General features: G+C 43.6%; 1 protein-coding gene across 1 annotated transcript in view; it reads right to left on the bottom strand.

Moving 5' to 3' along the window:
- TNS3 (tensin 3) overlaps positions 1-20,143 on the bottom strand; it is a 1,051,445-nt gene that overhangs the window by 881,013 nt on the left and 150,289 nt on the right. Inside the window, exon 2 of the mRNA XM_030209265.1 lies at positions 4,353-4,464. Within this exon, the coding sequence (XP_030065125.1) occupies positions 4,353-4,464 (112 nt within the window). The remainder of the gene's footprint in view (positions 1-4,352; positions 4,465-20,143) is intronic.

Genomic DNA, 20,143 nt, shown 5'->3' on the forward strand with positions numbered 1-20,143 from the left:
GAAAGGCTGATGCTGGGAAACAGATACATTTCATTACTCTGATTATATTGCAAGATCCTATCATGTGTTGAGATATTTGCCATTATAGTGGCCTTATGTCTAGTCAAGTTTTAGATATGGGATAATGTAATTATATATTAAAATATTGTTTTTTTCCATTAAGTATGTATGTGGTTTATGTTGATGCAGGCCAGCAGTTGGGCAGGCTTAGAAACCCATCAAGTGCATTCTAAGGCATTAGTTTGTAGTATTCCAAGAAACACTATTCAAACCTATATACATACTGCCCACCCATATTAGCTCTGGGCCCACCCAAAATGTCAGGTCTGGCTACGCCACTGACTGAACCAGCTATGGGACACCGCATAAAGATAGAACTGCATAACAGTCAGTCTTATTTATGTGGCTGAATATCAGCACTTAACTGGCCCAGTGCTGACTTGACCCCAGAACACCCCGAAAACAGCTGGTTTTGAAATAAGTGCTAACTGGTTATTTTCAGCAGCAGTAACCAGTTAAGTGCCACTGAAAATGACCGGTTAGCCCCAAACAGGCGATTTAACTGGCTAGCAGTCATTTCTGGCCAGTTAAGTCGCTTAGAATATTGACCTGCTCATGTTTATTCCCCATTTTACAAAGAGAATACATGTGTATGCAGAGCTGCCAAGGGGTCCCAATTTTTGAGAGGGAGATTTTAGTACATGCCCCAGCACCGCCCCAATCTGCCTTGGTCCCACCCACTCTACGTGGCTCCGCCCCCTGACACACCTCAATCCCACGGCCATTTCAGAAAATATTTTATTTAATAGCCTAATACCCTTTTTTATTAGCTTTCAGAGGCTAAAACCTCCTGCCTCAGGTGAGGTCAGGTCAGGACAGTATAATGCTGTTATGGTATCCTCTCCTGACGTGAGGAAGGAAGTGCTGGTCTCTGAAGGCTAATCAAAAGTGTTTTAAAAAATAGTGAAGGTATCACCTTATTTTCTATTTTTGTTTTATTTGCATTTATTAACCTTCCTTAACACAGGTATCACATTGCTTTATCCTAAATTAAAAATAAAATTATTTTCTGTACCTTTGTTGTCCGGCCATTTACTTTTCTAATTGTGTTGGTCCCAGTCTCTTGATTCTGAATTCCTTAAGTCTTCTCTTAACTCTCTTGCCAGGGTTTCCTGTCCATTTGTCATTTTCTCTCCTTTTTCTTTGTTTTCTTCAATTTATTTTTCTGCCTCACTCTCTGTCCAGATTTAATTCATTCTTACTATCCATTCCTTAATTTCCCTCTTTTTACTTCATCTACCTATGGCTTTTTATCTTTTCCTCACTTCTGTTCTCCCCATGCCCTTTCTTCTTATTCTCCAGTCTTTCACTAATTTTATCCCCTCCCCCTTTCCATCCATTATCTCCCTTCTTTCTCTCCCCATCCTTCCAGTGTCTCCCCCCTCTCTCTCTGCATCCTTCCATCCAGTGTCTCCGCTTTCTCTCCCTAACCTTCCATCCAGCACCTTCCCTCTTTCTCTCCTACCCTTCCATCCAGTGTCATCCCGTTCTCTCTCCATCCTTCCACCCATTACTCTCTCCCAATCCTTCCGTCCATTGTCTCCCTCTATCTCCCTTTCCTTCTAGACAGTTCTCTCTCTCGACCCATTTCCATTCAGCATGTCCTCTCTCTTCCCATCCTTCCAGTGTCTTTCCTCTTTCCCTCTCTAACCTTCCATCCAGCATCTTCCCTCTTTCTGCCCCCTCCTTCCAGCATTTTCCCTCTTTCTCCCTCCTTTCATTCAGCATTTCTCCGTCTGACAGCTAGGGTCTCCCCCATTTTTCCCCCAGCAGCTTCTCTCTCTCTCTCCTGTCCATCTTTGTCTCCCCATCTTTCCACTCATCTCTCTCTCTCTGTACCCCTCTTCCATCCAGCATCTTTCCTCTTTCTGCCCCCTCCTTCTAGCATTTTTCCTCTCTCTCCCTCCTTTCACCCAGCATTTCTCCTGTTTATCTCTCTATCTGACCAGCTAGGGTCTCCCCCTTGCTTGCTTCCCTTCCTTCTCCCCAGTAGCCTGTCTCTCCCCTGCTCTTTTCCATGTCCCCATCTCTCTCTGGCTCTCCCCTGCTCTTCTCCATGTCCTCTCCTTCTCTCCCCTCATCTCTCTCTGGCTCTCTCTCTCTCTCTGTATCCTCCAGGTCCTTACTCTTCTTTCTTTCTCTCCCCTCTGGACACCTCCCTCTGGATATCCTTTCCAGCCATGCTTCCTCTCTCCCTCTGGCCCTCTTTACAACAGCAGTGCCGACACAAGAACAAAAGTGTGGAGCCGCAGAAGCCTTCAGGCATGCGCTGTCAGCTCTGCTGGTCCTCTGCCCCCGGAACGGAAAATTGACGTCAGCAAGGGCAGAGGACAGCAGAGCTGCCAGCACATGCCTGAAGACTGCTGCGGCTCCACGCTTGTTTTTGTTCTTATGCTAGTTGTAGAGAGAAGCGGCGACAGCAGCTCCGGCTCAGCGCGGCGCTTGTTTTTGTTCCTGCCGCTGCTCAACAGAGGCGGCAGAATTCAGCAAGAGACTTTCCCGCTTTGGCGGGAGTGCGGGAGATGACCTGCCAAAGCGGGAGGTATGGTGTATATGGAAAAGTTTCCATGTAAGATTTTATACTACTGAGCTTTTTAAAAAGTGTTCGCTTAAAGGTGTTATTCTCCTTAGTCCCATGTAGTTTATTTCCATTTCTATAATAAAACCAAGTTAAAATTGTGGCCCCACTCAGTAAAAACGTGTCAGTTTGTCAAATGGGGCAGCTGCATGTGGAAGTTCTAAAGCGGACAGATTTAAGCTATTCTTTTTTTCGAAGTGTGTATTTGTACAATGGCTGCTCCCATGTAATCCTACAGGTATTTATAAAAAGGCTAAGCGTCAGCGGAGCATTTTCTAAAATACCACTGCCATTGAGCATGTCCTGACCTGGATGTCTCAATTCTGATCTCTATAATTTGCATAAAATGAGGCTCCTTGCGTGTTATCTGGCAGTGAAGCGTGAAATCAGAAGAAATTTATTATTATTATAATTCTATGTGAGGGTTACATATTAGAAACATAAAAAAGGACAGTGTTTTACAGTTAGCAAACTTCCATGCTGTAATACAGCAAGCAGTCTGGAACTTTCCTGTCTACCACGCACCTTCATAGCTCTGCTTTGAAATATCACAGAGGCTCTGTATGAAGTGAAATTTATGTTGTCAATATTGCATCAAACATAATCACCATATATCTTGACAAAACATTACCCACATCCTTTTACTGATATGTGCTTCCACAGGTAAATATTTCCAAATAGGGACAAGAGCACATGTGGCTTAGGTAATGGTGTTTTTCCTGCATGGAACTGTTTCACCACCTGCTGAGGCACGCTTAAAGTGCTAGCAAAGAGCTGCAATTTCAAGCCACACTGCCTCGTTTTGCAATTCTAGCAACACTTTAAATATATTTATATTTATGCTGAAATCCATCACGCTTCAACCAATAATAGCCACTTCCAGGCAAAATTCCTTTGCCTTTGATGTATTTAATTCCTGACATCTGCTGTAAATAATTTTACTGCACAGAAATACAAGGTTAACAAAGGTATGTGCTAATGCAAGCTTGGTTGTGGTATTACTGATGACGCTACTGCTCACAATTATTTTCCTTCTTTTTTTTACTGTTTCCTAATTCAGTCAGTCACTTTGCCTATTTACACCACTGGTAAATTAAGGCAAGCACACAGGACAAGATTCTATATATCACGCCTAAAAAATCTGTGCCAAAATTAAATTCGCCTAAGAATATTCTATGAAGTATGCCTTAATTTAGGCGTACTTTTTAGAAAAAGCCTATATTTCCATGCAGTATATAGAATACATAAAGCGCTGGTCCATGTGACTAAATTTAGTCATGGGCAGTTACACCAAGTAAAACATGGTGTAGATTCCCCGGATGTATTCTATAACAGTGCAATTAGATTTTAGGAATGCCCATGACCCGCTCATTCTACTCCCACTTCAACTATGCGACACAGAATTTATACGCACCATATTATAGAATACGCTTAGTTTTGTGCATAAATTCTAATTAATGCCAATTAGTGTCACTAATTGCTTGTTCACTAGCAATAATCAGCACTGATTAGCTTGTTAACTAGTTAAGTTGCACACACAAATAGAGAACACGATTGTATTTGCGTGCACATTAGTTGCGCTATATAGAATCCGGAGGTTAGTCCTTAATATGCTGTGCACACATATGGGAGAAGGGGATTCAAACTTTATCAAGGTGAATTTCTTACTGCACATATCCAAACAGGAAGAAAGGAACATAATGTACCTACTCACCTCTACATAAAACACCTTGACTGCCAATAACTTGTTTGCAGATGCCACAGACTTTGGACTTTTTAAAGGACTTGCTCTTGAAAGTATGGGAACACGAAACAAAGTCCTTAGGCTGCAATACAGAGGGGAAACATGTAATTACTTGATATCTTTTGTAGATAAATGGAAAATATAAAGTGTTAATGTGAAGATACTGTACAGCATGGAGCTTCCGAAATCTGTGCTGGGGACCCCACAGCCAGTCCGATTTTCAGGATAACCACAACGAATATGGATGAGATAAACATGCATTTATTGGAGGGCAGGTATATGCAAACTGACCTTATCAACAAAGGATATCCAGAAACCCCACTGGCTGTGGGGTCAGCAGGATGGATCTGGGCATCCCTGGGGCAGAAGTGAAAAAACAACAGCAGGAAAGTAGACAAGAGCTTCTTGCATAAGATCAAACAAGCTTGCTCCACCAGTTTCATAATATTAACCATATCTCAAGCATGTTAAACACCTACCATAAAACTTTTATGATGTTTTAATAAAACAGAAATATGGGAGTGCTATTGTATGTTGTATTTTGTGACAAACCCATGGCAGAGGTTATAGGCTTGACAATCACACTACATACTATGATGAATTTGAGAATGCAATGTAAATTATATGATCCAGTCTTTTTGCAAACAGTCTGTTATGCGCAAGGTAGAGACAGCCCATGCTGACTGGTAAGTAGTATCCTCAGTTTTGGAAATCTTTGTTCCATGCCTTGTGTTCTAGAGAGCGTACACACAGCAACCATTTTATCATCACCCAGTCATGAAAACGGGAAGCAAGGTATTACATTTAGGGCCCTATTTACTAAGGTGTGCTAGCGTTTACATTAGCTCACACTAACCATGTAGACGCCCATAGGAGTATTATGGACATCTATATGGTTAGTGCGTACTAAAAACGCTAGCTCGCCTCTAGTCTGAACAGTAAATGAATCGTGAAAAGCAGCACACACAACAACTTCCTACAATACAATATCCTCTAGGGTTGTGTGATCAAACCAAAATGTCCTGATTTTAATAACTGAGCACTAAGGTACAGCTTAGTCTATAGTGCATATATAAAATATATATCCCCCCTGTTTACTAAGCCGCACTAGCGGCTGCCATGCACTAATGCTGACACAGTCCATTCACTTTGAATGGACTGTGTCGGCATTGCCACACAGCAGTAAACAGAGGAGTAAGAGTGTCAAACCTGGCAACTTTCAGTAATATAACCCTTGAATCCTGGTCTTTAATAGCCTCTTGTTAAAAATACATAATTTACTACCAGATATTTAAAAGACAAAGAACCATGGACCTATACTAAACTAACTAAATAACACCAAAAAAAAAAAATCTCACAACTGATCATACAAACTACTCCATTCACAAAATTACACATCAGAATTCTTTTTACAGCCAAAGGAGGTAATTCAACTTATTTCCATGCTACATGGCCCACTCATCTATTTGCCGGAAGAGGTAGAACCAGCTAATCTGGCTGTCTAGTTTGGTCTTTTCCAGTTGTGAAACCGAAATATAGTTGCACATTCCTTGGGAATTTAAAATTTAAGTCCTGTTATCCTTGAACTGGCAGACCTGAGCTTTAAGGCTACTTTGAAAATGTGGTTCTTTTTTAAGGGCCTTTTCTTTAACTGGTTTGTTGGTTCAACTGTTGGGTTCTAACAGTTCGATTCCCACTTCAGGCACAGGCAGCTCCTTGTGACTCTGGGCAAGTCACTTAACCCTCCATTGCCCGCGGCATTGAGCCTGCCATGAGTGGGAAAGCGCGGGGTACAAATGTAACAAAAAAAAAAATGAGATATGACCCTCCTGCTTTCTCATGTATTCAGTTTGACAACTCCCCATAAGATTCTTGTACTTTATTGTCGTCTTCCGTCTATTTTAAGACTTTTTTGGATTCTTTTGTGTTGCAGTACATTTTCTAAAGATTGTAAACCACTATGAAAGACTGTGAATGGTGATCTGTCAAATATTGACTAAAAATAAATAAATACCACTAGCAATTAGCTAATAAAGTTGACTACATGCATAGGATGTGTCCACTGTTGACTCCATAGTGATGAGACCTAGTTAGTACATAAGTACATAAGTAGTGCCATACTGGGAAAGACCAAAGGTCCATCTAGCCCAGCATCCTGTCACCGACAGTGGCCAATCCAGGTCAAGGGCACCTGGCACGCTCCCCAAACGTAAAAACATTCCAGACAAGTTATACCTAAAAATGCGGAATTTTTCCAAGTCCATTTAATAGCGGTCTATGGACTTGTCCTTTAGGAATCTATCTAACCCCTTTTTAAACTCCGTCAAGCTAACCGCCCGTACCACGTTCTCCGGCAACGAATTCCAGAGTCTAATTACACGTTGGGTGAAGAAAAATTTTCTCCGATTCGTTTTAAATTTACCACACTGTAGCTTCAACTCATGCCCTCTAGTCCTAGTATTTTTTGATAGCGTGAACAGTCGCTTCACATCCACCCGATCCATTCCACTCATTATTTTATACACTTCTATCATATCTCCCCTCAGCCGTCTCTTCTCCAAGCTGAAAAGCCCTAGCCTTCTCAGCCTCTCTTCATAGGAAAGTCGTCCCATCCCCACTATCATTTTCGTCGCCCTTCGCTGTACCTTTTCCAATTCTACTATATCTTTTTTGAGATACGGAGACCAGTACTGAACACAATACTCCAGGTGCGGTCGCACCATGGAGCGATACAACGGCATTATAACATCCGCACACCTGGACTCCATACCCTTCCTAATAACACCCAACATTCTATTCGCTTTCCTAGCCGCAGCAGCACACTGAGCAGAAGGTTTCAGCGTATCATCGACGACGACACCCAGATCCCTTTCTTGATCCGTAACTCCTAACGCGGAACCTTGCAAGACGTAGCTATAATTCGGGTTCCTCTTACCCACATGCATCACTTTGCACTTGTCAACATTGAACTTCATCTGCCACTTGCACGCCCATTCTCCCAGTCTCACAAGGTCCTCCTGTAATCGTTCACATTCCTCCTGCGACTTGACGACCCTGAATAATTTTGTGTCATCGGCGAATTTAATTACCTCACTAGTTATTCCCATCTCTAGGTCATTTATAAATACATTAAAAAGCAACGGACCCAGCACAGACCCCTGCGGGACCCCACTAACTACCCTCCTCCACTGAGAATACTGGCCACGCAATCCTACTCTCTGCTTCCTATCTTTCAACCAGTTCTTAATCCATAATAATACCCTACCTCCGATTCCATGACTCTGCAATTTCTTCAGGAGTCTTTCGTGCGGCACTTTGTCAAACGCCTTCTGAAAATCCAGATATACAATATCAACCGGCTCCCCATTGTCCACATGTTTGCTTACCCCCTCAAAAAAATGCATTAGATTGGTGAGGCAAGACTTCCCTTCACTAAATCCGTGCTGACTTTGTCTCATCAGTCCATGTTTTTGTATATGCTCTGCAATTTTATTCTTAATAATAGCCTCCACCATCTTATTTAATACTAGTAAAAAAGGCCCGTTTCTGGAACGAATGAAACGGGCGCTAGCAAGGTTTTCCTGGGAGTGTGTATGTTTGAGAGAGACAGCCAGAGTGAATGTGCGGGTGTGTGACAGAGTGAGACTGTCTGTGTGACAGTGTGTGTGTGAGAATGAGTGTGTGTGACAGGGCCCCCTCCCCTGTTCCTAATGCCCCTCACCCCGTTCCCTCCCCTCCTTTTCCTCCTCCTTCCTACACTTTGGGTTCCTTAAGGCTTTCAAAAGTCTATGTGCCCTCGTGGCCCTAACGCCCAGTATCCAGATACCCCACCACTTTCCTCCTCACCCCTCCCCCAAGATGTAATACTTTCACATCCTTCATTTTTTAAAAAAAAGTGTCCTATCTACCCTGTGTACAAATGCCTGGCATTCAGATTGTGTTCCTCTCGTAAATTTTCATTTGTTTCATTCATTCAGAACTTGCCCCCCCCCCCCCCCCCCCCCCCCGAACACTTTTGGTTCCTTCAGCCTTTTAAAACTCTCCTATGTACCGTGTGCTAATGGCCAGCATTGAGATTGTTTTCCTGTCCCAAATTTGCATGTCTTTCAGTCATTCAGAACCCCCCACTCCTTCTCCAGTTTAACACTTTGGTTTCCTTCAGTCTTTTAAAACTCTCCTATCTACCCTGTGTCCTAATGGCCAGCATTCAGATTGTTTTCCTTTCCCAAATATTCATGTCTTTCAGTCGTTCAGAACTCCCCCCCCCCCCCCCCCCCCATTTAACACTTTCGGTTCCTTCAGTCTTTTAAAACTCTCCTATCAACCCTGTGTCCTAATGGCCAGCACTCAGATTGTTTTGCTTTGCCAAATTGTCTGTCACTGATGTCACTGAGGTCAGTGCGTGCCTGCCTAGCAGACCACTTCCGGCAGGCACGGTCCCAAGCACATCCTGTTGGAGGTGAGAATTATTATATAGGATGATCTGACCCGGGCACATAGCCAACTCATCTACTGTGACCTGAAAGCTCGGAAAGGACATCTGTAGCCTCAGTTGAAGTACTCAACTGCTGTCCTCTAGTGCATCTTGGGAGAGCCAAATTGCAATTGCCATTATCTTCGCTTAACTTTTAAGTATTAGCTCCACTAGACTCTGCTGCATTAAAGATGAAGAACAGCTTTAAATTTATTTTATCTGGATTGATTTTGAAGCACATATCTTCCAAACAACAAAACATTAGTTAGCTTTTAAATATTTTTTTAATTAACAGATATTTTTGGTACCACTGGGGAGTAACTTTTTAGATACATTTTGCTCAAGCAGGAGAACCTATTGTCAGTAACACGTCCATCCATCCATCCATACACATTAGTGCTTTACACACCCATGCAGCAAGCAGAAGACAGGCAGTAGACTAACACAACTTCACAGCACAAGAGCTGACTCTGTGGGTGCTTGAGCACCCCCAGTATTGAGAAAATTCCTTGTATGTGTCCAGGGAAGGGTTATTTCCACTGGGCTTAGCACCCCCAATAATTTTGAAAAATTGGCTCCTATGCTTCACAAGGGAGATCAGAGTGCCTACAGAAATTCCTAAGTCCTGTCAGCTGAGGCAGAGACCTATGGGATAGTGACTGAAAGTGTTTGGGTGTGCAGGGGGGGGGGCAGAAGGAGTGGGCAGAATGAGTGGGGAAGGAATGGGGGAGAGGGATGGCGGAATGATAAAATGTGCTTTGTACCTCTGCATACCCCGCACACCCCAACCTGCACGTACATCTCTTCCAAACACACACACACTCCCTTCAGGTCCCCAGACCCTCCACACACTCCCTTCAGAACCCACCACCCCCTGCACACACTCACTCCCCCTTTGTGTACATGCCTTCATCTTCTTTCACACGTCTCCATCCCCTCAAACATATCGCCCTTCCCTCTGTCCTCAACCCCTCCACACTCATTGCCAACTTGAGAAAGGGGAACATGCCATGATGTTACACTAACATTAGATTTACTAAAAGGCATTTCCATGTTACCACATGCTAAGTGTAATGGGACCAATTTACCAATAACATGAACTAAAATGATAGTATCTTTCAGTAAATCTAGCTCTAAATATGCACTTTCCAACTTGTATAGATCTACAGACCCCTTACTTTGCTGTTATTGGTTTTTTTTTTTTCAAAGGTTAGGATTAGAAATCCACCTGTGGTCCACATCTACAATGCAAGAGAGATTTATGTTACACAACAGCAAGGTCAGTATTTTGGAAATGACCTTTTAATCTACCCCACGATTTTCAGCCTGCATTAGTCAGAGGGTGTAAAACTGCTGACCGTCACGGTCTGAATATAACCTGGATATTCAACGCTAGGCCATGTCTGGGCACTGGAACTGAATACCCAGGTTAGCCACATGCAAGTGCCAGACAATATTCAGTGCCTAATTTAGGTGTCGGGATTTACACCAAGTTTTACTGCCCACAACTAAATTTAGTCATGTGGACTGGCGCTCACCATATTCTATATACAGGGTGGAAATTTAGGCTTATTCTAAAAAGTACGCTTAAATTAAGGCGAGTTTAATTTTGTCACTGATTTTTTAGATGGTATGCTCAGTTAGCTATGTTGGCACTGGAGCTGCATAACTGCGACCTCCTCCCAGACTCCGATCATAGACTGCCTTGGCATTTATGCACAGTGTTTTAATGGTCAGAGGGAATATTCAGTGACGATGTGCCGTTAAGTGCCACAGAATATCTGAGGCCAACTTGCTGAGTATAGTCTATTTTATTTATTTATTTATTTATTGCATTTGTATCCCACATTATCCCACCTATTTGCAGGCTCAATGTGGCTTACATAGTTACTACTACTTAACATTTCTAGAGCGCTACTAGGGTTACGCAGCGCTGTACAGTTTAACAAAGAAGGACAGTCACTGCTCGAAGGAGCTTACAATCTAAAGGACGAAATGTCAAGTTGGGGCAGTCAAGATTTCCTGAATAGAGGTGTAGTGGTTAGGTGCCGAAGGCGACACTGAAGAGGTGGGCTTTGAGGAAGGATTTGAAGATGGGCAGGGAGGGGGCCTGGCGTATGGGCTCAGGGAGTTTATTCCAAACATGGGGTGAGGCGAAGCAGAAGGGGCGGAGCCTGGAGTTGGCGGTGGTGGAGAAGGGTACTGAGAGGAGGGATTTGTCTTGAGAGCGGAGGTTACGGGTAGGAACGTAAGGGGAGATGAGGGTAGAGAGGTAAGGAGGGGCCGCAGATCGAGTGCATTTGTAGGTTAGTAGGAGAAGCTTGAACTGCATGCGGTACCTGATTGGAAGCCAGTGAAGTGACTTGACGAGAGGGGTGATATGAGTATATCGGTCCAGGCGGAAGATAAGTCGTACAGCTGAGTTCTGAATGGACTGAAGGGGGGATAGATGGCTAAGTGGGAGGCCAGGGAGGAGTAGGTTGCAGTAGTCAAGGCGAGAGGTAATGAGACAGTGGATGAGAGTTCGGGTGTTGTGCTCAGAGAGGAAAGGGCGAATTTTGCTAATGTTATAGAGGAAGAAGCGACAGATCTTGGCTATCTGCTGGATATGCGCAGAGAAGGAGAGGGAGGAGGTACCAGGTACTTCTTAGCCAGGATCAGGTGACCCTCAGGGGGAGGAATGCTGGCTTCGGCCTAACCCCTGGTAAGCCTTTTCTTGGTTGAGAGGTGCCCAGCTCTCCCACCGGTTGCCTTCTCAGGTGCCGTGGAGGACTTGCAGCTCATCTGCATATCCTCGGAGCCTTCGCCGGAGTGACTCCCAGGTCCGTTCCGATCCACTCGGGGCCTCTGCTCAAGGTGCACAGTGCTCCTACCAGGTGCTGTGGAGGACTTGCAGCGTTCTGCATATCCTCACAGCTGCATCCGGGGTGACTCCCAAATCCACCCCGACCTTCCCAGGGCCTTCGCCACAGTTACCCAGGGCTTTCGCTCCACCTACCCAGAGCTACCAGGTACTTCTTAGCCAGGATCAGGTGACCCTCAGGGGGAGGAATGCTGGCTTCGGCCTAACCCCTGGTAAGCCTTTTCTTGGTTGAGAGGTGCCCAGCTCTCCCACCGGTTGCCTTCTCAGGTGCCGTGGAGGACTTGCAGCTCATCTGCATATCCTCGGAGCCTTCGCCGGAGTGACTCCCAGGTCCGTTCCGATCCACTCGGGGCCTCTGCTCAAGGTGCCGCGTGAATGCCAGGAGCCTAAGAAATAAGATGGGGGAGTTGGAATATATTGCACTAAATGAAAAATTAGATATAATAGGCATCTCTGAGACCTGGTGGAAGGAGGATAACCAGTGGGACACTGTCATACCGGGGTACAAATTATATCGTAGTGATAGGGTGAATCGGATTGGTGGAGGGGTAGCATTGTATATTAACGAGAGCCTTGAATCAAATAGATTGAAAATTCTGCAGGAAACAAAACACTCCTTGGAATCACTGTGGATTGAAATTCCATGTGCAAAGGGGAAAAGGATAATGATAGGAGTGTACTACCGTCCGCCTGGCCAGGACGAACAGACGGATGCGGAAATGTTAAAGGAAATCAGGGACGCAAACAAACTGGGCAACACAATAATAATGGGGGATTTCAATTACCCGCATATAGACTGGGTTAATGTAACATCTGTACACGCAAGGGACATAAGATTTCTTGATGAAATCAAGGACAGCTTCATGGAACAGCTAGTTCAGGAGCCGACAAGAGAAGGAAAAATACTAGACTTAGTCCTTAGTGGTGCTCATGATCTAGTGCAGGGGGTAACGATACGAGGGCCGCTTGATAACAGTGATCATAATATGATCGGTTTTGATATTGGCATTGAAGGAAGTGAAACTAGGAAATCAAGTACGCTAGCGTTTAACTATAGAAAAGGTGATTACGACAAAATGAGAAAAATGGTGAAAAAAAGACTGAAAGGAGCAGCTCGCAGAGTAAAAAACTTGCATCAGGCGTGGATGCTGTTTAAAAACACCATCCTGGAGGTTCAGGACAAATATATTCCACGTATTAGAAAAAAGGGAAAAAAGACTAAACGTCAGCCGGCGTGGCTAAACAGTAAGATAAAGGAAATCATTAGAGCCAAAAAACAATCCTTCAGAAAGTGGAGAAGAGAACCAACTGAAAGTAACAGGATAGATCATAAGGAATGCCAAGCCAAATGCAAAGCGGAGATAAGGAGGGCAAAAAAGGACTTTGAGAAGAAATTAGCGTTGGAAGCAAAAATACATAGTAAAAATTTTTTTAGATACATTAAAAGCAGGAAACCGGCCAAAGAGTCGGTTGGGCCGCTGGACGAAAATGGTGTTAAAGGGGCGATCAAGGAGGACAAAGCCGTAGCGGAGAAATTAAATGAATTCTTTGCTTCGGTCTTCACCGAGGAGGATTTGGGGGGGACACCGGTGCCGGAAAGAACATTTGAAGCGGGGGAGTCGGAGAAACTAAACAAATTCTCTGTAACCTTGGAGGATGTAATGGGTCAGTTCAGCAAGCTGAAGAGTAGTAAATCACCGGGACCTGATGGTATTCATCCCAGAGTATTAATAGAACTAAAAAATGAACTTGCGGAGCTACTGTTAGAAATATGCAATCTGTCCCTAAAATCGAGTGTAGTACCGGAAGACTGGAGGGTAGCCAATGTTACTCCGATTTTTAAGAAGGGTTCCAGAGGAGATCCGGGAAATTATAGACCGGTGAGTCTGACGTCGGTGCCGGGCAAGATGGTGGAGGCTATTATTAAGAATAAAATTGCAGAGCATATACAAAAACATGGACTGATGAGACAAAGTCAGCACGGATTTAGTGAAGGGAAGTCTTGCCTCACCAATCTAATGCATTTTTTTGAGGGGGTAAGCAAACATGTGGACAATGGGGAGCCGGTTGATATTGTATATCTGGATTTTCAGAAGGCGTTTGACAAAGTGCCGCACGAAAGACTCCTGAAGAAATTGCAGAGTCATGGAATCGGAGGTAGGGTATTATTATGGATTAAGAACTGGTTGAAAGATAGGAAGCAGAGAGTAGGATTGCGTGGCCAGTATTCTCAGTGGAGGAGGGTAGTTAGTGGGGTCCCGCAGGGGTCTGTGCTGGGTCCGTTGCTTTTTAATGTATTTATAAATGACCTAGAGATGGGAATAACTAGTGAGGTAATTAAATTCGCCGATGACACAAAATTATTCAGGGTCGTCAAGTCGCAGGAGGAATGTGAACGATTACAGGAGGACCTTGTGAGACTGGGAGAATGGGCGTGCAAGTGGCAGATGAAGTTCAATGTTGACAAGTGCAAAGTGATGCATGTGGGTAAGAGGAACCCGAATTATAGCTACGTCTTGCAAGGTTCCGCGTTAGGAGTTACGGATCAAGAAAGGGATCTGGGTGTCGTCGTCGATGATACGCTGAAACCTTCTGCTCAGTGTGCTGCTGCGGCTAGGAAAGCGAATAGAATGTTGGGTGTTATTAGGAAGGGTATGGAGTCCAGGTGTGCGGATGTTATAATGCCGTTGTATCGCTCCATGGTGCGACCGCACCTGGAGTATTGTGTTCAGTACTGGTCTCCGTATCTCAAAAAAGATATAGTAGAATTGGAAAAGGTACAGCGAAGGGCGACGAAAATGATAGTGGGGATGGGACGACTTTCCTACGAAGAGAGGCTGAGAAGGCTAGGGCTTTTCAGCTTGGAGAAGAGACGGCTGAGGGGAGATATGATAGAAGTGTATAAAATAATGAGTGGAATGGATCGGGTGGATGTGAAGCGACTGTTCACGCTATCCAAAAATACTAGGACTAGAGGGCGTGAGTTGAAGCTACAGTGTGGTAAATTTAAAACGAATCGGAGAAAATTTTTCTTCACCCAACGTGTAATTAGACTCTGGAATTCGTTGCCGGAGAACGTGGTACAGGCGGTTAGCTTGACAGAGTTTAAAAAGGGGTTAGATAGATTCCTAAAGGACAAGTCCATAGACCGCTATTAAATGGACTTGGAAAAATTCCGCATTTTTAGGTATAACTTGTCTGGAATGTTTTTACGTTTGGGGAGCGTGCCAGGTGCCCTTGACCTGGATTGGCCACTGTCGGTGACAGGATGCTGGGCTAGATGGACCTTTGGTCTTTCCCAGTATGGCACTACTTATGTACTTATGTACTTATGTAGGAGTCGAAGATGACTCCGAGGTTGCAGGCAGATGAGACGGGGACGATGAGGGTGTTATCAACTGAGATAGAGAGTGGAAAGAGAGGGGAAGTGGGTTTGGGTGGGAAGACAATAAGCTCGGTCTTGGCCATGTTCAGTTTCAGGTGGCGGTTGGACATCCAGGCAGCAATGTCGGATAAGCAAGCCGATACTTTGGTCTGGGTTTCGGCAGTGATGTCCGGTGTGGAGAGATAAAGCTGGGTGTCGTCAGCATAAAGATGATATTGGAAACCATGAGATAACATAGTTTTGTTAACATTGTCATAGCAGGGTGACAGTTACATTTAATATTGTGCAGAAGTTAAATAAGGGTAGAAAGAGGAAGGAAAGGATTGATTAAGGTAGTTATATTAGGTGAGCTATATTGACTGAGTGGTGAATTAGTGTGGCTATTACTTCTCATTGTATGCCTTGTTGACGAGATATGTCTTCAGAGATTTGCGAAAGATATTTGTTTCGTCGATTGTTCTCAGGTCTAAGTGGGGAAGAGCCTACTCTGCTCACTCTGATCAACCCCTGTTTGGTGTTTCCTTAGGGCTCCTTTTGTAAAGCTGCACTAGCAATTCTGGCATGGTAAATGTGACGAAGCCCATTCAATTCCCATGGGCTTCGTTGCATTTGCCGCATGGGAATTGCTAGCGCGGTTTCATAAAAGGAGCCCTTAGTTAGCTGGTTACCTCAATTTGTAGGAGAATGACAAATGATGTTTCACTTTCGAAGCTTGGTGTTCAGTGCTGACGCCATAATTCTCCTTCCACATGGTGAAAGATATGTCCTGCTCTAGCATCTTCTTGTCCAGATTGCATTGCATATTAAGATACAGTGGGGGAAATAAGTATTTGATCCCTTGCTGATTTTGTAAGTTTGCCCACTGACAAAGACATGAGCAGCCCATAATTGAAGGGTAGGTTATTGGTAACAGTGAGAGATAGCACATCACAAATTAAATCCGGAAAATCACATTGTGGAAAGTATATGAATTTATTTGCATTCTGCAGAGGGAAATAAGTATTTGATCCCTCTGGCAAACAAGACCTAATACTTGGTGGCAAAACCCTTGTTGGCAAGCACAGCGGTCAGACGTCTTCTGTAGTTGATGATGAGGTTTGCACACATGTCAGGAGGAATTTTGGTCCACTCCTCTTTGCAGATCATCTCTAAATCATTAAGAGTTCTGGGCTGTCGCTTGGCAACTCACAGCTTCAGCTCCCTCCATAAGTTTTCAATGGGATTAAGGTCTGGTGACTGGCTAGGCCACTCCATGACCCTAATGTGCTTCTTCCTGAGCCACTCCTTTGTTGCCTTGGCTGTATGTTTTGGGTCATTGTCGTGCTGGAAGACCCAGCCACGACCCATTTTTAAGGCCCTGGCGGAGGGAAGGAGGTTGTCACTCAGAATTGTACGGTACATGGCCCCATCCATTCTCCCATTGATGCGGTGAAGTAGTCCTGTGCCCTTAGCAGAGAAACACCCCCAAAACATAACATTTCCACCTCCATGCTTGACAGTGGGGACGGTGTTCTTTGGGTCATAGGCAGCATTTCTCTTCCTCCAAACACGGCGAGTTGAGTTCATGCCAAAGAGCTCAATTTTTGTCTCATCTGACCACAGCACCTTCTCCCAATCACTCTCGGCATCATCCAGGTGTTCACTGGCAAACTTCAGACGGGCCGTCACATGTGCCTTCCGGAGCAGGGGGACCTTGCGGGCACTGCAGGATTGCAATCCGTTATGTCGTAATGTGTTACCAATGGTTTTCGTGGTGACAGTGGTCCCAGCTGCCTTGAGATCATTGACAAGTTCCCCCCTTGTAGTTGTAGGCTGATTTCTAACCTTCCTCATGATCAAGGATACCCCACGAGGTGAGATTTTGCGTGGAGCCCCAGATCTTTGTCGATTGACAGTCATTTTGTACTTCTTCCATTTTCTTACTATGGCACCAACAGTTGTCTCCTTCTCGCCCAGAGTCTTACTGATGGTTTTGTAGCCCATTCCAGCCTTGTGCAGGTGTATGATCTTGTCCCTGACATCCTTAGACAGCTCCTTGCTCTTGGCCATTTTGTAGAGGTTAGAGTCTGACTGATTCACTGAGTCTGTGGACAGGTGTCTTTCATACAGGTGACCATTGCCGACAGCTGTCTGTCATGCAGGTAACGAGTTGATTTGGAGCATCTACCTGGTCTGTAGGGGCCAGATCTCTTACTGGTTGGTGGGGGATCAAATACTTATTTCCCTCTGCAGAATGCAAATAAATTCATATACTTTCCACAATGTGATTTTCCGGATTTAATTTGTGATGTGCTATCTCTCACTGTTACCAATAACCTACCCTTCAATTATGGGCTGCTCATGTCTTTGTCAGTGGGCAAACTTACAAAATCAGCAAGGGATCAAATACTTATTTCCCCCACTGTAAGTATCAAAACTGCTCTGATTTTTCCATGGTTTCAGTGCCCTGGTGAAAATCACTTTCCAAATGTAGTTACATGCCCTTTTCTTCCCTCACTGACCCTTTGGAATACAGATTATTTGGGGGGGGGGGGGGGTTTCCTGTAACTTCTCTCATAAAAGACATGGTGTTAAAGAAATTCCATAAGCTACCACTCAGGAAAAGGATCTTGGAATCATTGTGGACAAAAAGTTAAAATTCTCAGCTCGGTGTGCAACAGTAGTCAAAAAGTAACCACAATGTTAGGAATTTTTCAGAAAGGAATTAAGAATATTATAATGCCTCTGTATTGATCCATGATGCAATCATACTTTGAATAGTGTATGCACGTTGAGAACCAAAAAAGGCACAGAAAAGGGCAATCAAAATGGTAAGTAGAATATAACAGTTCCTCTATAAAGAAATGGATAATCAGGTTAGGGCTCCAACTTAGAGAAGGCTCAGAGGAGATATGAGATAAAATCATGACTGGGTTGAAATGGATACAGACGAAATGGTTGTTAACTAAAGTGAGGGGAAATGTTATTAATCTAATAGGTAGTACATTTAAAACAAAAGTAGAGAACAATTAAGCTGTGCAAATTGTTGCCGAAAGACGTAGACCAGGCATTTAGCAGAACTAGGTTTAAAAGGGGGTTAGATCAAATTGTGGAGAAAACATTTGCAAACTATCTGTAGACCTGTATGCTTGGGAAAGCCACACTTTCTGTCTGGGTCTGAAGCGTAAGGAATGGTCTACTCCTTGGAATCCTGAAGGGTTCTCTGGCCACCACTGGTGCCACGATGTTGAGCTTCATCAATCTTTGCTCTGACCCAGTAGTGCATATCTTATACTCACATATTCTAATGATAAGCACATACAATACAGTTTACGCATTCTCAAATGAATCTGTTAAAGCTCTTTGTGAAACCCATTTGAACTTTAAGGGGAAGCCTGATCCATAGAACATATTTAACCATGCTGATTTTACAGAGGACTTCTCTTACATTTTCTGCTACGTATATCACCAACTTAACCATGAGTCCAAAATGGTATATTCATTTTAAGAAGAATTTTAAAGTCTGCAATACCAATCCAACTCTAAATAGTATGAATCTATCTGTACTGCTGACAGTAAAATGTATTAAGCACATGAAAGCAGTAAAATATTCACAGACTAAAAACTGGAAGCTGAAGGCTCGATTGGGAACAAGCTTTGAAAAATCAGGTCCATGGTGTTATAAACCCAAAATAAAGCCACCAGCTTGGGTTAACCTGAAGACTGGGAATTCTGTGAGTGGACTGTGCTATCCCTTACCCTATTTTATAGGCATGTCACAAAATTACATTGAATAAGTTCCTAGTATTGAGTACTACTGGGTATTAAGGAAAGATAGACTGAAATATCACAATCGCCACAGCAATTGCAAACTTCACCTACAAGATGGGCCTTTGCTCAGTGGCCACACTTTTTGGATAATAATGATAACCATCCAGGAAGCAGGATAATAAGTGGCTTCCTGGAGACTTCATTCTTGCCTCCTTAATCTTGGATTCTTTCTGATCATACATCTGATGGCAATTCTCCAGCTCTATTATCACAATTTTATTGGTCTTTCTAATTCATTAGAGATGATTATTATTTATTAAATTTAATGTGCCGCATATCAGTTAAAATTACCTATGTGGTTTACAATGCAATAAAAAGATAAATGGTTCAACAAGAATAAATTAAATTATATATAAACAAAGTAGTAAATAAAGAAAACTAAAAAAGCATGAGGAAACAGATGTGGGAAAGGGAAAGAAAACAGGGCTCTTGGCACTTAGCCCACTAACCCCAAGAGATCTACTTGGCGGGAGCTGATAATAAGAGGACAAATCTTACAATCCAAAGGTCTTCTTAAAATAATGGGTCTTCAAACTAGATCTATTCAGAAAAGATGGTTCATGGCCTACCCAGGCGGCCTACAAAAGATGAGATAGAGAGAATACCCCTACAGGCTTATAGTTAAAGGTAAGTCATTCCAGAGAGTGGGAGCCACCAACCATCTTCTTGGAATGATGAGAATTTTCTACAACCCTAGCAGAGGTTTTGCATGGTATTTTGCCTTCCTCAGGTTAGGGTGGTGGACTTTGGTCCTGGGGAACTGAGGAACTGACTTCAATTCCCACTTCAGGCACAGGCAGCTCCTTGTGACTCTGGGCAAGTCACTTAACCCTCCATTGCCCCATGTAAGCCGCATTGAGCCTGCCATGAGTGGGAAAGCGCGGGGTACAAATGTAACAAAAATAAAAATAAACAATTTAAAGAGAGGGGAAATCTTTATTAATGGATCTCTTTTTCCAGCCCAGTCTTATAACCACATTTTAAGACCTCTTTTAAAACCACAAGAGCCACTAACATGTTGCAAGACTCTCTCAACTATCCTTTAACCATAAATCACTGGCCTTATTTATTACCACAAAACTAAAGAAATCAGTTGCCAAGCAGGCAAACAGATGCATCAAATCCAAAAAGAGTCCAATTTTCATGCATGCCCTTCAACAGGCACAGAATGGAAGAAAGAGTTTTTAAAACATCCTCCAGGAGATCTAAGTTAGCTAAAGAAGCAAACG

The sequence above is a fragment of the Microcaecilia unicolor genome, chromosome 1, assembly GCF_901765095.1.
Source record: "Microcaecilia unicolor chromosome 1, aMicUni1.1, whole genome shotgun sequence".
NCBI classification, from domain to species: Eukaryota; Metazoa; Chordata; class Amphibia; order Gymnophiona; family Siphonopidae; genus Microcaecilia; species Microcaecilia unicolor.